Genomic DNA, 22,207 nt, shown 5'->3' with positions numbered 1-22,207 from the left:
ATCAACAGGCATAAATCTGAATTTGAAGTTCTTAAAAACGATGTCAACACTCACTTGACACTTTAAATAAGCTGTAAATTCAAGGTGATAGGAGATAAATGTATCTTTTAGGAAGGGATGGGACTCAATACTGGGCAAAACTTACATACATTAGTATTTTTTGTCAGTTCAAAACACGTAATTTGTGACTGCTGCTATTAGACAGCTCCTACGACAGAGGGCGCAATTTATTTGACGTGAAGTACAAACTGACCCCTGCCCGGCTGCCGTCATCCGACTCTCACGCTTTCTTACTGTGACCTCAGGCTTTCGTCGGACCAGGTGCACGTCTAGTAGCATTTAGCTTCAAAGAAAGCAGTTGGGAGATTATCAGAAATACACTAAACTGACTGTGGGCTTCACCGTGTCTTCCAGCGACTTGTTCGCCGTGCGTACAGCTGACAGTAACCCGACAGAGAGGAGCAGCTAGCGGGAGACATGGCCACTATCGAGGAGCTTTCCCCCGCTGCGGGCCCGGTGTCTACCCGGCCCCCCGAGGACGAGATTGACGACGATGAAGATGAAGATGTAAGTAGCCAGGCATTCAGGGGCAGCTCGGACATATGTATTTGAATAAAAAAAATCACTATAGAGTCGCACTGCGTCCTTCCTAGTTTGTCCTTTTCTTGGCTGAACTAGGCTGGCAGCAGCAAAGCTAACCAGCTAGCTACCTGAGTTGCCTACTGCGGTTTAATCAGCTGTTCGCTTCACTATCATGTTACTATCTTGAATGTTATGACAGTATTAAAGACAATTTACCACTGAGTTAACACCATTTAAACCAACCTGTAGCAAACGTCAGGATTGTGGTTGATAAATGAATGTGGATTTCTTCTCTCTGTATGTTCTTATGAGAGATGTTAGCAGCTGTTCAGTCAGTCTTTTTGCTGTAAAGTTTCATGTCTGATGTGTTTTTTCTCTTCAAGCTGGATGAGACTCTGGTGGAGAGGTTGTGGGGCCTGACAGAGATGTTCCCTGACACAGTTCGCACTGCTGCCGAGGTTTCTGCACAGTGCTCTGTGTCACTGGCCAAGAAGTTTTACAGGTATGTCCTTCCACCTTATCACTGATCCCACACACACAGTCCTGTCTCTGCCTTCCTGATTTAGACATGCATCCACTAAATGGGTCACACATGTGGAAAAAGTAATTCCTAGATCCACACACACACTTCAGACTGGCACATCTTGAGACAGCAGAAACTAATCAGGTTGTTAACTTGTTTCAGTTTTTCCCGCTCGGCCCTCTGGGTGGGCACTACCTCCTTCATGATCCTGGTGCTGCCTGTGGTGTTTGAGACGGAAAGACTACAGCTGGAGCAGCAGCAGCTTCAACAGCAGAGACAGGTGAGTGTTTGTTTCAACTTCTACTCCTGTGGGCGAGCAGGTTACCACAGTTCTGTGGGTCTAATCACTTATTATTGCTTGTGTGCTTGTAATTAGACAGTGTGAACTTAAATGAACTAAATAATAAAGTGCATAATTTGTTCTACTGCACGTACGAAAGAAGAGCAACTATAGTCATAAATTTGCCCCAATAAAAACAGTTAATAGGAGGTGTGTAGTTCAATACATGTGATTGTCAAAACTTATTAAATATACAATTTAGGGCTACAACTAATTAGTTTTTCAATTAATCAATAAATTGTTTGGTCTATTAAATGTCAAAAAGTAATGGAAAAACTGCAGATTCATTTTTCCCAGAGCCCAAGATAACATCTTCAAATATCTTGTTTTGTTCAACTAACAGTTTAAAACCCAAAGACATTCAGTTTATAATAACATAAGACAGAGAAAAGCAGTAAATCCTCACATTAATTGATTCATTAACTAATCATTGCAGCTCCAATGCAATTGTAAGGACAGATGGTGTGATATGTTTTGGACAAAGTGAGCACATGGATGAACAACCTGAATGTCTCTTTCCCTCCACAGATCCTGTTGGGTCCCAACACTGGAATGTCTGGTGGGATGCCGGGCATGATGCCTCCTGCTCCTGGGAAGATGTGAGGAACAGGAAGCCTGAGATCTGCTGCGATAACAAACCATAATGTGGAGACCGGCCGAGAGGAGAGACAGAGAGACCATAGAGAAGGGCGAAGGACTGCAGTAATAAAAAATAAAAAGAAGAAAAAGCTGTGTGCCAACCACGCAAAACCTTAGGCTCACTCCTGTGTGTTGCGTTGGCTAAGAGGAGGAGGAGGATGTGATGCGTGTCTGACGCTTCTCTCTCACTGTCTCTCCTTACTCCAACATAATGCAGAGACTGATTTGCAGAAGCACTGTGCTTCTATTTTCTTTTTTCTTTTTTTTAAATGAATACTTCTATAACATAAATAATGTGTTCTCTTAGGGGTAAACAGGTACAGGTGGATAAATGAAACGAAAAAAATCTGGAGGTTACCAATATGTCTCAGTGTTTGCAGTCTGAAGAATGTTAAGTTCTGTCCGTCATCATGTGCTTGCTGGTTTCACTTGTTTGTGGAGAATTATGCCAACAGAATATGTGACAGACAGGTCAGATGCCACATGACAAGGGGAGCATACTATAATATTAGTTTAATATACACATTGGCCACTGGAAGTTCTATGAGTTACATGACGCTCTTTTCTACGTGGTGCGTTTCTGTCTATTTGTCACAATTCACCATTGTACTGTGTATGTATATCAAAGTGCAATCTCACTTGAAACTGGCCACAGCAATTGATTTTTAGAAATAGTTTTCTGGTTTTAAACAATGGATTGTATAAGTCGACGACACCAGATTTCATGCTGTTCAGAGATTCAAAGATTGCTGTGTTGTTTTACATTGGTAGCATGTGAAGTTAAGACAGGAGACGCCTCATATGTCTTTGGACAAGTGTGGTAGTGACGATTGGTAACGTTTTGATGCTAAATGTCTGAATGTTACTACGTACGGTCTTTAGAGAATGTTATTTTCTTTTCTCTGTTGTCGTTCATGTGAAAATTTTCTGATCTCTTGCCTCTGTTCACTAAACAAATCCATGTCTCTGTTCTGTGTTCAATAAGACTGCGCTATTAAAACACCAAATCAAATGGAAAATCCTGTTTTTACATTCAAGCAGTTCAAATACACAAGTGAGTAAGTCATGTAACTATGCATAATTAAGATTTAGAAAAGACTAGATATGATTATATTATTAAAGGCATAAACAATTATCGTTACATTTTTAAAGTTAGTGTAAGGTATCATGTAGTGCTTATTATTTTGCTGCATTTTGTTATTCTAACATAAGTAACAAAAGCCAAAATAATGTAATTGTTTTCTAAGTATAGCTGTTAGACCCAAATTTCTTGTACACCTTTTTCCGCAGAAGACATTTTCATTTGCCATTGCAGGAAACACATAGGTGTTATTAATAACATAACTAATTGCCAGAGCCCTGGACATATAGTGCCTAAATGGAAAGCAACTATTATCAGTAATTACAGACACCTGTGCTTTTCCTTCTGTGTCATGTTTGCAGTGAAAAACGTTTATTATTGTAGTGATGACATATAGTAGTTTATGTGACTGTGTCATGCATGCTATCCCCAGGCTGCATGGACTTACAAGACACCACAATTATATGAACCAGATCCACAATGTAGTGCTTACATTTCCAAACATTACTACAAGGAGTCCAGAAAATTAAAAAATATATATATTTACATTATTATATGAATGTCTGTGTCAAATGCTGCCTTCAGGGACCCTTTTCGGCTCCTGGTACTGGGCGTTGTAATGGGAACTTTTTGTCTCTTTTTGTTTTGCCTCAGAGCAGTAAAAACTTGGCATTTTTGAAAATTCAAACCTTGCTAGAAATAACTTTATGGAGTTGTTCATGTCCGTTAAAGTCCCCAAGTGCGACACTGACGCCGACACAGACAGCAACGGTTATTAAGCGTTGGGTCAGCCATATTCACGGTCGCTCAACTGGTACAAATATAATTTCCAGTTGCACTTTAATGCGTCTAAAGTCAGAAATTCCCGCCAGTTGCGCGAGCTAATTAATGATCAAAGAGAAGTTGCTATTTAACTTAAACAGCATTTTTTGGCCACTTGCTTTGTGTTGTTTGCTTGTTAATATAATCAAATAAGTTAATTTGTTAATTTGAATGTTTTACTGAACAGTTGTTGATCTTAAGAGCTGTTGAAAGAGTAAAGGAGAGCTAACAAGCTAGCTAGCTGTTAACTTGACCTCGACTAAAGATCATAACTTTAGTGTACTGACAGTAAGTTAACTTATCTAAATCCAGCAAAATACATTTTATCTACAACATTTAATCCATACAACATTCAGAATGAAAGTTGTAGAGGACCAGGTTGTTGAAGATGATGCTACTTTTCAGGATGATGAGGTGAGATATAACTATTGAATAATTTTAGCTAACATTAACAAACGCCTTCATAAGTAGAAGCTATATTAGGCTAAATACAGTAACTTACCATGAACGTTAACGTGTCAGCGTACCTAAAAACTATTGCAATGACTGAACTGTACAGAAGTCAAATAATAAAACACTTAATACAAGATTTTGTGAAACTGACAAACCTTTGGTAACTTATCTCAGGACCAAAATTACCTTCAGTCATTATTTTTACCTAATATGAAAAATTACAATCACAATACAAGCTATTAGAGGAGAATACAAAAAAAGCTAGTCATGTTTAACTTACTGCCCAACAACTGTCTCAAATACCCTTTTCCCTCCACCTTACAGGAGTCCTTTTTCCAAGACATTGACCTCCTACAGAAACATGGGATTGTGAGTAAGCAACAGAACCTCAACATACACCCATCAGATTGAAAGTCAGCTGTCTACGTAAACATCTCTCCATTTCTCCCTGCCTGTGACCACAGAACATGGCCGACATCAAAAAGCTGAAGTCAGTGGGTATCTGCACTGTGAAAGGCATCCAGATGACCACTCGCAAGGCTCTGTGCAACATCAAGGGCCTGTCAGAAGCAAAAGTGGAAAAAATCAAGGAGGCTGCTGGGAAAATGCTGGTAAAATGGGACTTTCACCATGTTGTCTTAGGAATTAATTGGTTTTTAAATAAGATGAAAAAATAGACATATGTATGTTATTAATACATGGTAGATCATTCTCTTTACATCATAGAATGCTGGTTTCCAGACCGCCTTCGAGTACAGTGCGAAAAGGAAGCAGGTGTTCCACATCACAACTGGGAGCCAAGAGTTCGAGTTAAGATTTACTCTCAATGTTTAAGAACATGGACTATGTAGATACAGATAGAGTAGCTTCAGTTAATTCATATAGTTTTCTTCAGTTATTAGTCTTCAAACAGAGTGAAAGTAACAATAAATATAGTAGTTTTGGGATTCACCATCAGATACTGTGGCTGGATGGATAAAAATAAAGAGTTAGTATGTCTGATTGTATATCTATTGAAATATCCATGCTTCAACATATGGCTTTATCTCTACAGTAAACTGTTGGGTGGAGGAATAGAGAGTATGGCTATCACAGAGGCCTTTGGAGGTGAGGAGACACCCTACTGTGATGTGCTTTGCCATCATGTCTTCCTGTGTATTATTAGTGTGTCATTAGTGTATCATTTATCAAACTCACAACATTATTTCATCCTACAGAGTTCCGCACAGGGAAAACTCAGCTCTCCCACACACTTTGTGGTGAGTAAAGAATCTCTTTTTTTTTTTTTTAACATGTCTGCTGCAATGCACTTACTAAAACAACACAGTACGAATCAAAGCAATTACATAAAACAGACTCTGGGTTGTTTTTGTTCAGTCACTGCTCAGCTGCCGGGGGAGGACGGCTACTCGGGCGGGAAGATCATCTTCATCGACACAGAGAACACCTTGTATCCTCACACTGATGAGAACAACCATACCACATTATGACATTTGCACTTTGGTTTGTGCGAAAATCATATATTGGCATGACAACAAACATGTTAATGAGAGATATTATTTTAGTATCAGAATCTAACTGCTGTGTGCTTCTGCTGTTGTGTTTCCCATGATCCTTGACTTCTACCTGTCTGGTTCCAGTCGCCCAGACAGACTGAGAGACATAGCTGACAGGTTTAATGTGGATCATGACGCTGTGCTGGACAACGTGCTTTATGCCCGGGCCTACACCAGTGCGAACATACATTTTATTTAGACTATAAAAACATTGATAGTGTGTCTTTTCTCCAGTTGTGGTGTGCAAAGACAGAGCAGTTTGTGTTGAGATGTTTGAGTATCTCTAAGTGAGTTGGGCTCAACTGTGCTTAAACGTTTCTTCTCTCTCTCCAGGTGAACACCAGATGGAGCTGTTGGACTTTGTAGCAGCCAAATTCCACGAGGAGGGAGGAGTCTTCAAGCTGTTGGTAAATAAGAGAGCAAACTCTGTAAACACCTAATGACATATTCATTATTTTGTTGGTTTTACTTTGCCCTCCTGGTTTAGTCACCCTCTCTGTGAAGCTAAGTTTCTTCTTGTAAATGTGTGATAAACAAAAGCATAACTTCCATAAAAAGGTGTCCCTTACTTTTTTCCATTCTCCTCATCTGCTCCTCCTCGTCATCAGATCATTGACTCCATCATGGCTTTGTTCCGAGTAGACTTCTCTGGTCGAGGAGAGTTGGCTGAGCGGCAACAGAAACTGGCTCAGATGCTCTCCAGGCTGCAGAAGATCTCTGAAGGTCTGAAGCAGGAGTGTGCTGACGTGTATTTATGGAAAAAAAAAACATGAAAATCAGCTTTATGTTTTTATTTCAGGATACACCTGCAGAAGTTAATGTTGCATGTTTTATTGTTGTTGTATGTTTTTCTTAGAGTACAATGTAGCTGTGTTTGTTACCAACCAAATGACAGCTGATCCCGGTGCAGGAATGACGTAAGAGACGGCGAATTTCCTCATTATGAATAAATAAGTTTCATGCTAGAAAAGTTTTGTTGCTATATCAGTACAACATTGTCATTAAGGTTTCAAGCTGATCCCAAGAAGCCGATTGGTGGACACATCCTGGCCCACGCCTCCACCACGAGGTTAAGCTTGAGGAAGGGACGTGGAGAGATGAGAATCGCCAAGATATTTGACAGGTAGGTAGCAGTTTAGTGTAGATCCTCATTAAAACATTTTGTTATTGTTTTGCCATAATTCATCAATATTTATCATTCTTTTCAATCGGTATTGTAATTACATAATGTATTATATATCACCAATAACTTTGCTAGATTTTTTGATTGTGACTTGAAATTTCACTGTCACTAATCACTGTTCTCGCACCCAAAGATTTCTTAAATAGTTGAATATTTTAACTGCAAATGACAGTTGCAGTTTTATTATCTGTTACCATGTTGTCAGATGAGATAAACATAAACCCAAATGTTGTGTTAGCAGAACAAGTTCCTCTGCCGATCAAGATATTTAGATTTTCACATATTGCTCAACGTAAGGCCTGAAAAGTCTTGACCAAAGTTCAACACTGCTTTTGTGTCTAAATATCTTATCAAATGTCCTAAAGTAATATTCCAACCCAAGAGTATTGAACACTCATCTATTTTCAATATTAATCTATCTTTGTACCTGCACATCAACATACATATGTACACTTGTAGAAATAAGATGTGGAAATGTATCAGTGATCAAATTTGAGCTTTGATTGGACTCAAAGCCAATGTCTCAAAGTTTGTGACTTCACAACAACTCTAAGTTACTAATTGATGTCCTTTTCCTGACTTCTTGTAGTCCTGATATGCCAGAGAATGAGGCCACTTTTGCCATCACTGCTGGAGGAGTCGCCGACGCCAAAGAGTGAGGGACAAAAGGCAGACACATGCATATTAGCACAGTTACCTGTTTTCATTTCATTCAAAGTTATTTAAAGTATTTAAACCTATTTATTTATTCAGTTTTATAACTTTGTATAACCCTCTTAAGGGCAATCTTATACCATGTTGCTTTTTATGTATTTATTCTAAGATAAGATGTACCTTTATTGATCCCCTTTAGGAGAAATGTAATTGTATTTATGTGCTTTGTGGTATTTTTTTAGTGTTAATGAGTTAATAAAAAATGGACAACAGATTTGGAGTTTGTCATCTTTATTTATTCATGAGAGGAGAGATTGCTCCATTTACCTGCAGAGATGTAAAGTTGGTGACATTAAGCTGAAGTCAGCTGCTGGCCTCTAGCGGTGTTTGCGGGACGTGCAGCGGCAGAGCACCACTTCCCCTCGGCAAGGCTTCACAAAGCAATGGCAACTTCACCAAATGTGCTGCTAAGAGTCTAAACACACCAGCAACTAAACGCCTTTTAACGGAACCATAAAAATCAAACACCTTTACCGGCAGTGGACAGCTTGTCAACTCTGAAAAACGAAGCGATGGACTCGAGAGACACAGCCCCGGATTCGTGGGAGCTGGAGGAGGATGCCGAGGCCCCGGCTGCCGCGGCAGGGCTCCCGACCGCCTTCGCCGCCCTCAACGTCAACGCCAAGCCGTTTGTCCCCAACGTTAACGCCCCGGTGTTTGTACCGAGCTTCCTTCAAGCCAGCGCCGTGGAAATGCCGCCTTCAGACGGTAGGTGAATACCAGACAGCTGGTTGGAAGTTAGCTTAGCTTGCTAATCCAGCTAAGTTAGCCTTCCTGTCTGCAGCCAGTACCACAGTTATTGCATTTCCACTAACTAATCAACAAGTCGACAGAGTGCTTGTCATGTGTTGTAATAGGGGTATAGCTGATTTATAACGTAACAGCAGTCACAACAAAGCGAAAAACGCGACCTTCCTTGCCTTATAAATATTTATGAAAGTTTGACATGCTTTGTTTTCTCTCCTCAAAGGTGCCCCTGATCCAGTTGCCAGCATGGAGGTGGCAGAAACAGCCTGTGTGCAATGTACGTATAAAATGTACTGTAAGCATTGTGTGTTCACGTTATTAAGTTACAAACTCGGCTGTGCTCACGTGTGCACACGTACCTGCAGCCAGGTTTGAAACCTCACACCAAACTTCATGTTAATTAGGTATACTTGAATGCTTACTTTTCATTCCTTGCTTGTAGGAACCATATTTGGATTGCTGGCATTGGTAAACCTAAGTGCACGGACTCATGTCTAATATGATGCAACCTCACTTGTCCATGCCCGAAATAGACATCCCATTGGCACACATTGTGATGGCTGTCAAGCACTGCATGTAAGGCCTTGCCCTTGTGTTTGATTACTTCAGAAAAATACAGTCGCCTGAGTTAGGTTCATTCACATGTCTGACCTGACCCAGGACGCTGTGCCCCTCTACTAGAGTTACAGAGAACTGATGCTGTTTTAGTGTTTTTTAATGGAGAGGCTGAGCGCTGCAGCTGTAGCCAGACTTGACTTGACTTTAGTGATACAAAGACAGAATCTAATGATCAGAAGTAGTGTTTATATAAAAGATAGAAACACATTAAGGATGGTGTTGAGAAACCGTTCGCTCTCTTATCTCTAAATGACAGATATTCATGATGACGCTTGTTCCAGTACTTGTTTTTTGGGTTTGTTTGTTTTTTTATAAAGCACATATTCAAATTTCTCTGAGCATGTCTGAACGACTAATTATAATTACAGCACGGAGACACCGTTGACAAAGTCAAGGCAGGAATAGCTTTCTGAGTTGCCAGCAGCAATTTCTCACAGGCTGATTATAAAAGACGCGGGTTGAGAAGAAAATAGGCATTGTGCATGACTGCTGGGCTGCATAATTTCATAGTTATGGAAATGGGAGGCTTATTTGTGTGTTGCCATGGGAGGCTGCTTCCTCTGCGGGGCTCAACAGATTTCCATGTACTCTTGTTAGTGTTTATTTATTTGAGTTGTGCTTGTTTACTCAGCAGATAATTGTGTTTCTAACAAGTGGACAGAACTAGTAAATGATTGACAGCAGATCACACACAGTGAAGCGTTACAACGTTGAGTAGATTGCTAGTGAAGGTAAATTAATTTTATGAGCATATGCCATCCGCAAGGCCTTTTTTTTAACAACATATGTAGATTGAAGGCAAATCTGTAATAGAAGCTGGTGCCTCTCAGAATCTAGATCTAGATTTTAAAAATGGAAGTAAAGGTGAATGGACTACACTTATGTGGCACCTTTCTAGTCTTCTGACCCCTCAAAACACTTTTACACTACAAGCCACATTCACACGCTGATGGTAGAGACTCCCAACCTGCAGCCCCATTCATACGCACACTCATGCACCGATGGCACAGCTGTCAGGAGCAATTTTGGGGTTCAGTATCTTGCCCAAAGACACTTTGACACGTGGACTGGAGGAGCGGGGAATTGAACCACCGATCTTCTGATTGGTGGACGACCTGCTCTACCTCCTGAGCCATAGCCACCCTGTTTATAATAAAACAACAAATGGAGCTCTGTTAAGTCAAATTGGTTAACGAACTTCATTATTGATTAATCTGTCGATTGTTTTCATGATCAATGGATTAGTTGTTTGGTCCATAAGGTGTCAGAAAATGGTGAAAAATATCAATCACTGTTTTCCAAAGCCTAATGTGACATCCTCACATCCTCCACAACCTAAAAATATTTAGTTTACTGTCATATAAGACTAAAGAAACCAGAAAATATTCACATTTGAGAGGCTGGAATCAGAGAATTTTGACATTTTCGTCTTAAAAAAAAAGACTCTCAATGATAAATCGATTATCACGATAGTTGGCAGTTAATTTAATAGTTGGCAACCAGTCTATTAATCAATTAATGGTCGCAGCTCTAATGTCTAAGATAGGCAGAGCAGATGAATGATAGTGGTGCACAGATACAGATGAATAAGAAGATGTTACTCAGTGCAGCTCTGTCTTTGAAGTTGGATTTTTCGTCTGTGTGTGTTTCAAGTGTCCAGGAGAGGATCTTATTCCGAATATTTGTGCAAACGTGGTAAAAAAAGATCAAACTGGCAGATATGTGTCAGCTCGAATGAAGGTTGAAAATCATACACTCATGATCTGCAGTCTGCAGCTTTACTTTCTTACTGCCTGCTTTTCATGGCGGCTTATATTCATTTCCCACCTCATGCATTTAAAAACAGCAAGTTAACGAACAGAATAACATCTTAGTGAACGTTTATGCTTCGCAGCTCCCGTGGAGAACGGAGCCACAGAGGCAGACATGACCACAGAGGAAGAGACGTGGGAGCAGAAGGAGGAGCCGGGGGGAGGCGGAGGAGGCGGAGGACAGGAGGACTCGGCGGCGGGGGGAGCCTGCGAAAAGGGAGCCGCCAGGAAGGAGGACGAGGAGATGATGGAGGAGGAAGAGGAGGAGATGCCCGTACCCAAAGTGGCCCCGGCACCACCAGATGCCCCCAAGAAAGAACACGTGAACGTGGTCTTCATCGGTCACGTGGGTACGTCTCATTCATACATGTGTGTATTTTAATTTATCTAAGTCATGCTGTGCTCATCTTATAATATTTCTACACATTTTTGTCTGTCAGATGCTGGAAAATCGACTATCGGAGGACAGATCATGTGAGTGATGAATTTTTCATGTTGTGTGTTGGCAGATCACAGTGCTGAGAGGCTCCACAATAAATGACAAAGTACTTAAATGTCTCTTAAATGTGGTATTGTTTGCCTTTAAATTTGCCCACAGTAAAGAAAACTTAAACTACATTCAGATCTTGAAAATAAAAAAACAAATTCAATGTTTATGATTGGCAGAAAAATGTTTGCACTTGTGTTGCGTCATCTTTTACTCAGAATACATCAGGTTCCTTCTTGCTCAACAGTATTTTCAGTTTAAGCTTAGGTTTCACTTCTCACTGTAATGCCACAGATAAATATAAAGTCATCTTCTCGGCTCCTGTTTTTCCAACTTGTCCCTTTGCTGTGTTTTTTTCTCCAGGTACTTAACTGGAATGGTGGACAAGCGAACCCTGGAAAAATATGAAAGGGAAGCCAAGGAAAAGAACAGGGAGACATGGTGAGGAGGGCTCGTCTTCTTTCTGAGAGAGATTGGAATAAATGAAGCTGCATAAAATATGTTAATGAGCTGCAACAACTAGTCGATCAGTCCCAGGGTTCCTACAGATCCTTAAAAAGTTTTAAATAAGATTTTAAGAATTTTTCATTAAGTTAGGTGTTAAGTTTTGAGGCAATGCCTAGTTGCGTGAGAAGTATCTCCACATGGGATTAACTCATTTAAATATGGTTTGTTCTTCGGTCGTGACTCACTCCAGTTCAGCTCTTTCTTTTCTTCTTCTGGTAATTTTTCAATTGGTTCTCCACAGGCCACCTGCTCTCTCAAAGGTAACAGGATTAAAGAAGTACACAAAACAGTGCGGATGAAGCTCAGCTAAAGACAGTTAGCCAGGGGGTTTCAGAGGAGACACAAAGTCTCTGTTATTTCTGATAGTAGCTAGAATCTGGATAATAATGTTGCAGAGCCAGCATGAAGGAGAGGAGCAGACTTTTTATTTGGTGACTGCTGGAGTTTATAGATTTAATAGACTGTTAGTGGATGAAAGGTAGAGATACTGTAACGTGTATGTGTCTTAATGGGGAGAATTAACTATAACCAGAACAGCCTTATGGTTTTACAGTGTTGTCAAAATGAACAATTCCAAGAAAAACTGTAATTAAAATGCTTTATGAAGCGTAACAGTGGGACACAGTTCATTGCATTTGCCATTAGTTTGATCACTTTATGTGATTTTACATATGATTGTTATATGGAAATACAAAATCATCCAGAAAATTTCCCTATTAATGTCGTCAAATTGATTAAAACATAAAGCTCAGCCCTGATGTGCGTATGTTTTGCTCTGGAAAGGGTATTAAATTTTCTCTATCAAGGTCTTAAAAAGGTCTTAAAAAGCATTTACATTTGATTTCAAAAAGCGTGCAGCAACCGTGAATCCATTAATCAGTCAACAGAAAATTAATCCGCAACTAGTTTAATATCTGATTAATCATTCCAGGTTTTTTCAGGCCAAATATTTACTGATTCCAGCTTCTCAAATGTGAGGAATTTGTGCTTTTTTTAAGCATTTAACAATTAATCATTGACTTGAGAAAGTAATCAGCAGATTAACTGATAATGAAAATAATGGTCAGCTGCAGCCCTATTTTGACGTTTACGCAAAAATGGCAAGGTTTTTTTTTTTGGTAACATCTGCCATGTTTTCCACGCAAGTTAATAAACAACCATGGCTACTGCAGGTACCTGTCGTGGGCTCTGGACACCAACCAGGAGGAGAGAGACAAGGGGAAGACAGTGGAGGTTGGGAGGGCTTACTTCGAGACCGAGAAAAAACATTTCACCATCCTCGACGCCCCGGGACACAAGAGCTTCGTCCCCAACATGATTGGCGGAGCGTCACAGGCTGACCTGGCAGTCCTGGTGAGATGGACTAACATGGGCACATGGACATACGTACATCTAACCCTAACTGACCCTAAACTTCAGACACACACAGATTAAATCCTGTAGTGACGCATACAGGTTGCTTGTAAGTGTATAACATTTTTTTTTATGTATATGTCTAATCTCTCAGACCGCTCCTGCAGAATAATCCACTTCTGGTCCATCTCTGTCATGTTTCCTATATACAAGTTGACAGAACGTAGATAAAGAAGATGATACTTGTTCTAAATGTTGTTATTCGTTTGTATCAGGTGATTTCAGCAAGAAAGGGGGAGTTTGAGACCGGCTTTGAGAAGGGTGGACAGACTCGGGAACACGCCATGCTGGCTAAAACAGCAGGAGTCAAACACCTCATTGTCCTGATCAACAAGATGGATGATCCCACTGTCAACTGGAGCCTAGAAAGGTGAACAGGGTCATGGTGATGTTAAGATTTGACGTGAATTTTAATGTCTTAACGCTCTGGGAGTGGCATTTCCACGCTAAACATAAAAAAGGCTGACCAAAATTGTAAAAATCCATGATGTCACATTTGGTTTTTTTTAGTAAATAATCCGTCTTTTCCTTCCCCTCCCGCAGGTACGAGGAGTGTAAGGAGAAGTTGGTGCCATTTCTAAAGAAGGTGGGCTTCAACCCCAAGAAGGACATCCACTTTATGCCTTGCTCCGGTCTCACAGGTGCCAACCTCAAGGACCCCGTGCCTGAATGCCCCTGGTACACGTAAGTGGGCTGTGTTAATCTCACTGTACAGTATGTACATGATCCACAAGGAAAATAATGTAATACTGTAATATACTAACAGTAACACACACATCCATTTACTTGAACTATGATGGATCAAAATATGACTGTTAACAAAGTAGAAAATCATCACATCTTAGCACTTGTGTGTTTATTTATTTCAACAGGTGTATTTTAATAGGGATGTAAATTAATACAAATACAATACAGAGAGCATCTGAATTTTTGGAGTAATATTTGTTTTTTTTTCTGGGTCAGTTTTTTCCCCCAGTTAATCATTTTTGCCATAAATGTCACACCTCCTCTTCTAATACTCAGCAAAACTCACCCTTTTTTTTTATACTCTCTTGATCATCAATCATTAACACATCCATGAATCTGTTCAGAAGTAGTAGAGAAATGTTCTCCTTATCACCTCAGATCTCATCTTCATCAGATTAAGACTTCTTCTTCATTATCAAAGTAATAAAGAGTGATTGTTGTCTGTACGGTGCCAACAGGATCGGCTAGTAGCTGATTTGCTAGAATGTAAACAAATATGCTATCTGCCAAAATCTCTGAGCTGTAGACTGTTTTAATTTAAGTGTTCAGACTTTTTTTTTTATCAGATTAGCAGTGCATTGCAGGATCAAGCTTGATTCCCAGGTGTTATTTTTTTACTTCATTATTTGATATTGAAGCCTGGCACCCTGTGTGACTTGACAGTAGACAAGACATTGAGGAGCTGAAGCTAGAGACCGTCACTTCAGATTTCTTCTGTAGCTTTCTTATTTTTCTCTTTCATAGACACTTCAAACCAACTTTACATCTGGACCTCTTCCAACTGCGTGCTCACCCTTATGCAATATGGCCCAATTAGCTGTTGTGGCCTGTTTTTTCATCAATAGTTTTCTTATTATTTTTTTATCATGCATACTTCAGACTAACATCATATTCATCTGGGCCACCTCCCATTATATTAATATAATATGTATTATTATCACATTACATACACGATCTCCATCATACAGTATTAATAAATAAAAATTATATTGTACGGCCCAACGCTATGCTGTCCATCCTGACCTCTAACAGTTACACTGCTTTATGTAGCTACATGGTTCAAAATATGATGTTATTTATGTATTATTTATGTAGTTTAGGGATAAGCTCATTGAGATGCAGCTTCTTGTGATCAAGAGGGTCCTGTTGTATATTTAGTGAGCAGCTCAGCGTATACATACAGTATACGTATGAGGAGTATAAATGGCAGAAGAAAACAAAAAATGAAGCAGTGGAAACAAGCTCCAACAACTTCCGATGTAAAGCTTCTCCACACAAATACAGATGTTTTTTGTGAAATAAACAGACACAGATTGTAGCTTTGCGTTAAAATGCGCAATTTTAATTTTGGTGTATTTTTGTAGATGAATTGGTTTGTGTGGAAACATTTTTTACATTTTCTACTGCTTGAGGCTTCATATTTTTCCCAGAATGCACTTGAAACAGATAGTCATGCCCAAACAAATCAGCCATTGAAGACACAAGGTCACAGAAGCTGGACTCACAGAGAAATGATAACTGTGATAACTTCAACAGAGTGGAATGTATTTCATGAACTTCACGACTATGGTAATGGATAGGGTTTTTTTTTTCCCCCCATTCTTTACCAGGGCTTTGCCATTTATTGCCCACTTGGATAGTTTGCCAAACTTCACCAGATCCAGTGATGGACCAGTCAGACTACCAATCGTAGACAAGTACAAGGTGAGAAGCTTTGATTCTCTATCTCAAGAGAGAAAAACACATACCTGCGGCTGCTTGTTTTCTGTCCTCAGCAAATGAGTGGGTGTTCAATTTCTTTTGGTTTTTGTTCACTTGGCCAAAATCTGTTTTTCTCCCTCTCTCTAGTTTGTCATTTTCCTTCCTCTTGGGTGTTTTTCCAAGAACACACAAACTTACTCACGCACACACACACTGCAGCCTCAACATAGTCATTCCTCTTTAAGATAATTCAGCTTCTTGGCACTCGCTTTTGGATATTGGAAGCAGTTCAACACGTACTGTAAGTGTTGTTGGAATTGAGTTATTTTGGAGCTCTTTCAGTCGTCCCTACATTAATCATCAGCTCTTTCCCTTTCTTCATACTGTATGTCGTCTTTTCCTTTCATCCTCTTGTCTGTCTGTTGGTTAAAAAGCTCCTCTCTTCCTGTGATTGCGTAAGAGCCTTATGTAGTGGTTTTATGACTAAGTAATCCCAACTGGTGTTCTCCTGATGTAACAGGATTATGGTTCAGTTAACTGGGTGCTGCATACTAATGGTCGTCATCCAGCCGAGCTTTCAGCAGATCCTCACAGCTGTGGGTAGAACAGTTACCCTGATTATTTTTGGGGTGCTGGAAACAATGATTGTCAAACAGGATGGTTAATTCATATATTCTCTGTCCCAGTAAAGGCAGTGAAAGACGTTTTGTTCGTATCAGCATAGAAGTCTGTAGCTACCAGTTTTGTAGAAGTGATTCATGTGTTTTTATTACTGTCACATTGTTGAAATATGCATGTATAAGTAGAAGCGCTCAGTGGTTTCTCCTCTAAAATTTCATGTATTCTAAGTATTGTGTGATAATTGTGTGTTCCGCTAGTCTGAAATAGTTTTTTTTTTGTTGAGCTGGGATGTATTCAGTGTCTTGTCATTTACATAACCCACCTCTCATGGAATTATTCATAGACATCAATCATCAACAAACCAAACATCCCACTATGTATACCCGCCAGCATCTAACATCACTATATAATGAGCTCATAGCAGGGCAGGAGGAAAACAACTTTTTTTTTTAATGGGGCTTTTTTTGCCCTCATGAAATATGTTTTGGGGCTTTTTTGGATCATTTCCAGAGCAGTTTTTTAGTTTTATGTTGCATGACAAACCAATATTCAATGACTCTTATTAAAAAAAAGCAAAGGGAGCAGCTGAACTTATAATGCAATAACATTTAAAGGGTAAAAATACTGACAATACTGAGTTATAATCCCAGATACAGATTATAACTGTGTTTTTTTTTTACTCATTTAATGCATATTTTATTTACAAAAGCATTAACACGACGTTACATAACAACGTCACAGTTTAACATCTCAACAATATTGCTGTTTTCTTGCATGTTATGAATGGCAGTCTATGGTTTAAAATAACATGCATTATGACAGCTTTAGTAGCTTTTTTTACATGACTCATAAATCAGTGGTAGGCAAATAGCTGCCCGTAGGCTAAACCCAGCCCTCCTGCAAAAATATTTAGCCCCCCGATGTTTTGACTTTCATTACTTACATCAAAACTTTTACATAATTTTCAAAAAAAATCTTCTGTAGACAACAAACTAAACACAAATCCTAATGAATATAATCTTATTGCATTTAATCCAGCCCAAACAAAAGGAGAGGTATTAAAACTGACTGTACTGTGCTCTTTGAGCCGTGCATGATGCTTAAATTAAGTCTCATAATCCCACCAGAAATTAACTTTAATTGTGTGAACTCTAACACTGTTTTAATTCCACATCTTGAACCTATTAGACCAGAGCAGATTTAGTTTTCACAAACATAAATAGGTTGCGGTCTAATGAAATTTGTGTGTTGATGCAACATTTTTTTTTCTTTTTTTAGCCATAAATGAAGCAGGCAGCTGTTTATCGTGTGTGGATAACCAATAAAGAAGAGCAACACAGAACATATATTTAGCCAAAAGAGTATTAAATAAGTTGTAACTTAAATAAGTTGTAACTAATGTGTTGTAACTCTGCCTATTGTTTACCTTCACCGCTGACATGGTATTTGAATCTCCACTTCCACAAAATGAATAATGAAACTTTTTAACCAATGGCATACCTGTTGCTATGTAAATGTAATTCAGATTAGTTTAAAAGTTAGAAGACACCAGTGTAATGCTGTACTTTATATACACATATCAGTCCATCTAATACAGTTACTGTGGTCCACACCACTTGATGATGAAAGGATAAGACAAGCGACAGATAATGAGTTGTCAACTATATTGATAATCGTCATTTTTTAAGCAAAAATGCTAAAACATTGCTGTTTTCAGCATCTCAAATGTGATGATTTCACGCTTGTCTTTCTCATAGATGATAGTAAAGTGAATATCTTTGAGTTTTGGACTGTTGGTCAGACAAAACAAGACATTTGAAGACGTCACTTTTGACTTTTTTAACTGTCATTTTTCACAGTTTTCTGAAATTTTATAGACCAAACAATTAATTGATTCATTGTGAAACTAATCAGCAGATTGATCGATAATGAAAATAATCATGAGTTGCAGCCCTACACTCATGAAACAGGATGCATATTCCTTACCTTGTGAGGCAGCTGGATTCGTGAGATCACGTGAGAATCCATCTTGTCCTAATAGCGTCCGATAAGGGTTCTCACATGATCTTGTGATCCCGCAGAGCCAGCTGCCTCACGAGGTAAGACAGTGATAGACAGGTAGCTCATCCAATCACCTGCCAAGTATTTTATGAAAGTGCCTGCCCTTTTCCAAACAAATTTCCAAGGACGACTTCTCAGATGGTTCCAAACCATCTGGCGCGTCACCTTCGCTCACTCTTTTTGACACATTCCTACACTGAAGAAAAACTTAACCAGACATTTGAAGGAGGCAAGGATTCTTGTCTTTGTTTCATTTGTAGCAACTGTTAAATTATATTTTTGATTTCCCAATTAATCATTGTGTGTGTTTGTGTGTGTGTGTAGGACATGGGCACAGTTATCCTCGGGAAGCTGGAGTCTGGATCCATCAGTAAAGCTCAGCAGCTGGTCATGATGCCAAACAGGGTGAGCTCTCCTTCTGTGTGACTTTGGTCCTTCTCACATGAGACTGATAAACCTTCTACCAGAAATAACTCAGAAGCCTCATTCTTGTATTAAATGTACTGCGGCGTAGACAGAAAGACGATCCTTTGACAGAAAGGATTCAGTTTTGGTGTATCCTGTTCCAGCGCAGCAATAATGTGTTTAGTTAATATATTTACAAATGGCTCTTTGTGTGTTACAGCACACAGTGGAGGTATTGAGCCTGCTGAGCGATGACGTGGAGACAGATGATGCAGGTCCGGGGGAGAATCTGAAGTTGAGGCTGAAGGGCATTGAGGAAGAAGAGATCCTGCCTGGTTTCATCCTCTGTAGCCCTGACAACCTCTGCCACTCTGGCCGCACCTTTGACGCACAGGTGAAGACCAGAGCACATCAACAACACATGTCAAAAGTCAACTTCCCTTCTTGCCATCAGTATTCTCATTTTACATCTTGATTCGTTCTCATTATTCCGTTTGATTCCAATGAATAAATGCTCCACCACATGCTCCCGCATTTAATCCTCTGCCATCCCCCTCCTTTCCTGCTGCTCTCCAAAAATGCATGCATCCTTTTGCAGGTTGGCATAGCAACAGCAACAAATGGTTGGGGGGGTCAGGGTCTGTCCAAGCAGGGTTTTTGTGGGCGTGATGTCTGTGCTGCAGGCTGATCAATTTTAAAGCCAGACGTTTATGCAGAGCCACTGTTAACAGGCAGCCAGCAGTCAGCAGCCTTTTTTTTTTTTTTTGATGCAGTGTTAGCAGAGCAGGCTGGTGTGGCGGCTGGCACTTGTTTATTTATCAGTCAAAAATAGACACATTTTACTGGCACGTGAGTTAAATGTTATTTTCAATATATCCTGCACTGGTTTACCGCCATATATTGTGAATTTGTCAAATCAACTGATTGTGACTTCTTATTTTAAAACTGTCTATACAAGTCGCTCATTTTCTTCTTTTTGTTCCAGATCGTTATCATTGAGCACAAATCAATCATTTGCCCTGGTTACAACGCAGTCCTTCACATCCACACCTGCATCGAAGAAGTGCAGATCACAGTAAGTTACTGCTCTGCTTTTACAAGCTGACAGTGAAACATTTTATGACGCCGGTTGTTTTTGATCAACTCCTGGCCTCACTGGACTCTGGTTAAACTCTTCCAATCCTGACCGCAGGCCTTAATCTGTCTGGTGGACAAGAAGACGGGAGAGAAAAGCAAAACACGACCACGCTTTGTTAAGCAGGACCAGGTGTGCATCGCCAGGCTCCGGGCAGCAGGAGTCATCTGCTTAGAGACCTTCAAAGATTTCCCTCAGATGGGACGATTCACGCTGAGAGACGAAGGTCAGGACGCTGTGGGAGCGTGTGTTGTAATTTAGAATGATTATCTCAATTTTTAGTTGCTAACATTGGGTTGTTATTTATTTACTTTTGTGGACGACTGACTCAAATTCCACTTAACTGCTTATGTAATTCATTGAGAAATAGTCGTGGATGCCTGACATCTTCTCTCTTCCACCAGGCAAAACTATCGCTATCGGCAAAGTGCTGAAGCTGGTGCCAGAAAAGGACTAAATACAAAAGTGGCAGCCTGCATGGAGTTGATCCACCTGTTACCAGAGGAGAAACGCTGCTAGAGCCGACCCAAACAGCTACTCTCTCTTTACACACAACTATGCTGAAGAGAAGAACAACGACAATAAAGGAGTGAAGAGGGAGAACAAATCGCGTCAAATGAAGAAAACAAGACTGAATCAGTTTTTACGATGAACAATTTAAAATGAGAGACCAAGTCCAGTGTGTCAGCTTTCTCATATTGAGAGCTCAGCTATGCCACTAATGTAGCTACATGTGCCCCCTTCTGTACTCACACGGCTGACGGCGCTGTCGGCCGGCCACGCCATTTGTTTTTAGAATGGAGATGGATGCAGTGTTACTGAGCCTGGGGAAGAAAAATGAAAAATGGAAAAAAAAACAAAAAAAAAAAACAACACTACAGAATGATTTCATATCCTGCAAAAGACCAGCGTTAGCCTGTAATTATAATTTGCAAAGCACATCTCCCTTTTTAAGAGTGGGATTAAGAATCCAGTGGACATTTTTATTTGGTTTTAAGGATTGGTGTACCAAAATTTTTTAGTTTGGTCTCTCTCCACATGAGATGGTTTGATTGGATTGAGCTCATATAACTACCCTGATGAACCAAGGATAAACACACACGCTCACACAAACAGACACACACAGCTGTTACATAATCTAAACTGAAAATAAATGATCAAGCTGCAACAGAAAGGTGTTTTTGTTTTCTTTCTATGAAGTATTAACAATAAGGATGGAAATATAAATAGCCAAAGTATCAATGCTACTGATTCTGATATTTTTAATATTGATACCAAAAGATTCAATACTATATAATCTTCCTGTTCTATATTAATTTACATACTTTTTGCTGACATAAGAGGATGTATTGATGTTTAAGCTGAAATCTGACAAAGTTTACCTAATTATTCTATATTTAATTCTACTTTTTACATTATTTTATGATTTATATTTTTCAAAGCATTAGGTTTAAGTGAGAATTTCTTTTTTAAAATCCAATATAAAAATTCTGATTTAAATTCAATTTTTTTTTGAAAAAGCATTTTAAAAGTAAAGCAAAGCTTTTCTTAGCTTTCATCTTCTTTATTGACATATTGTAAGAAATAGTTACAGTTTCTTCTTCCACAAAATGATCATATACTGAAGATAAGATATGCTTTATTGTCCCTGAGGGGAAATTTGACTTGGGCAATAGTGCCATATCCAGCTGCAATCAACCTAAGTGCAATATGTAACCAACAAAGTACAGTGGTACATCAAAGACAATGATTTACATACAACAAAAGAGAAAAAAATATGTAAATATTGCACCAAATATTATAAAATGAGGAATGAAATGATGGAAACCATAATATCAAAATATTGATCTTGCGTTTTTTTTGTTTGTTTGTTGTTGTTTTTTTTAAAGACAACAAACACTGAGCTAGGGGATATTACAGATCATATAACATTTTTAAACAAAAAACAGACTTTCGTAGTTTTTACAGCCTTTGGATTAGAGGAAAATTGAATTGAATCAATATACTGTTTGACCTCCCTTTTGAAAACCAAAATGTTCAACTTTTTACCTGCAAATGTTC

General features: G+C 39.3%; 3 protein-coding genes across 3 annotated transcripts; all 3 read left to right on the top strand.

The window, feature by feature from the left end:
• The first annotated feature begins 261 nt into the window (after positions 1-261).
• On the top strand, positions 262-3,103 carry tomm22 (translocase of outer mitochondrial membrane 22 homolog (yeast)). Its single transcript, XM_067576287.1, has 4 exons — positions 262-567; positions 966-1,084; positions 1,268-1,385; positions 1,974-3,103. Exons 1-4 carry the CDS (start codon positions 478-480, stop codon positions 2,046-2,048), a joined length of 402 nt encoding a protein of 133 aa, XP_067432388.1. The 5' UTR covers positions 262-477; the 3' UTR covers positions 2,049-3,103.
• A 765-nt stretch (positions 3,104-3,868) lies between these two features.
• On the top strand, positions 3,869-8,107 carry dmc1 (DNA meiotic recombinase 1). The gene is made up of 13 exons (XM_067575580.1): positions 3,869-4,401; positions 4,765-4,809; positions 4,905-5,051; positions 5,167-5,249; positions 5,495-5,547; positions 5,658-5,699; positions 5,818-5,890; positions 6,081-6,172; positions 6,330-6,403; positions 6,605-6,719; positions 6,853-6,913; positions 7,003-7,119; positions 7,769-8,107. Exons 1-13 carry the CDS (start codon positions 4,345-4,347, stop codon positions 7,836-7,838), a joined length of 1,029 nt encoding a protein of 342 aa, XP_067431681.1. The 5' UTR covers positions 3,869-4,344; the 3' UTR covers positions 7,839-8,107.
• A 102-nt stretch (positions 8,108-8,209) lies between these two features.
• gspt1 (G1 to S phase transition 1) lies at positions 8,210-21,320 on the top strand. The gene is made up of 14 exons (XM_067575579.1): positions 8,210-8,601; positions 8,864-8,917; positions 11,153-11,419; positions 11,510-11,543; positions 11,920-11,997; positions 13,236-13,416; positions 13,692-13,846; positions 14,020-14,160; positions 15,834-15,927; positions 18,931-19,011; positions 19,232-19,405; positions 19,997-20,086; positions 20,204-20,372; positions 20,551-21,320. Exons 1-14 carry the CDS (start codon positions 8,406-8,408, stop codon positions 20,601-20,603), a joined length of 1,767 nt encoding a protein of 588 aa, XP_067431680.1. The 5' UTR covers positions 8,210-8,405; the 3' UTR covers positions 20,604-21,320.
• The last annotated feature ends 887 nt before the right edge of the window (positions 21,321-22,207 follow it).

The sequence above is a fragment of the Thunnus thynnus genome, chromosome 20 (assembly GCF_963924715.1).
Source record: "Thunnus thynnus chromosome 20, fThuThy2.1, whole genome shotgun sequence".
NCBI classification, from domain to species: Eukaryota; Metazoa; Chordata; class Actinopteri; order Scombriformes; family Scombridae; genus Thunnus; species Thunnus thynnus.
This window is presented reverse-complemented; position numbering and strand designations above follow the sequence as displayed.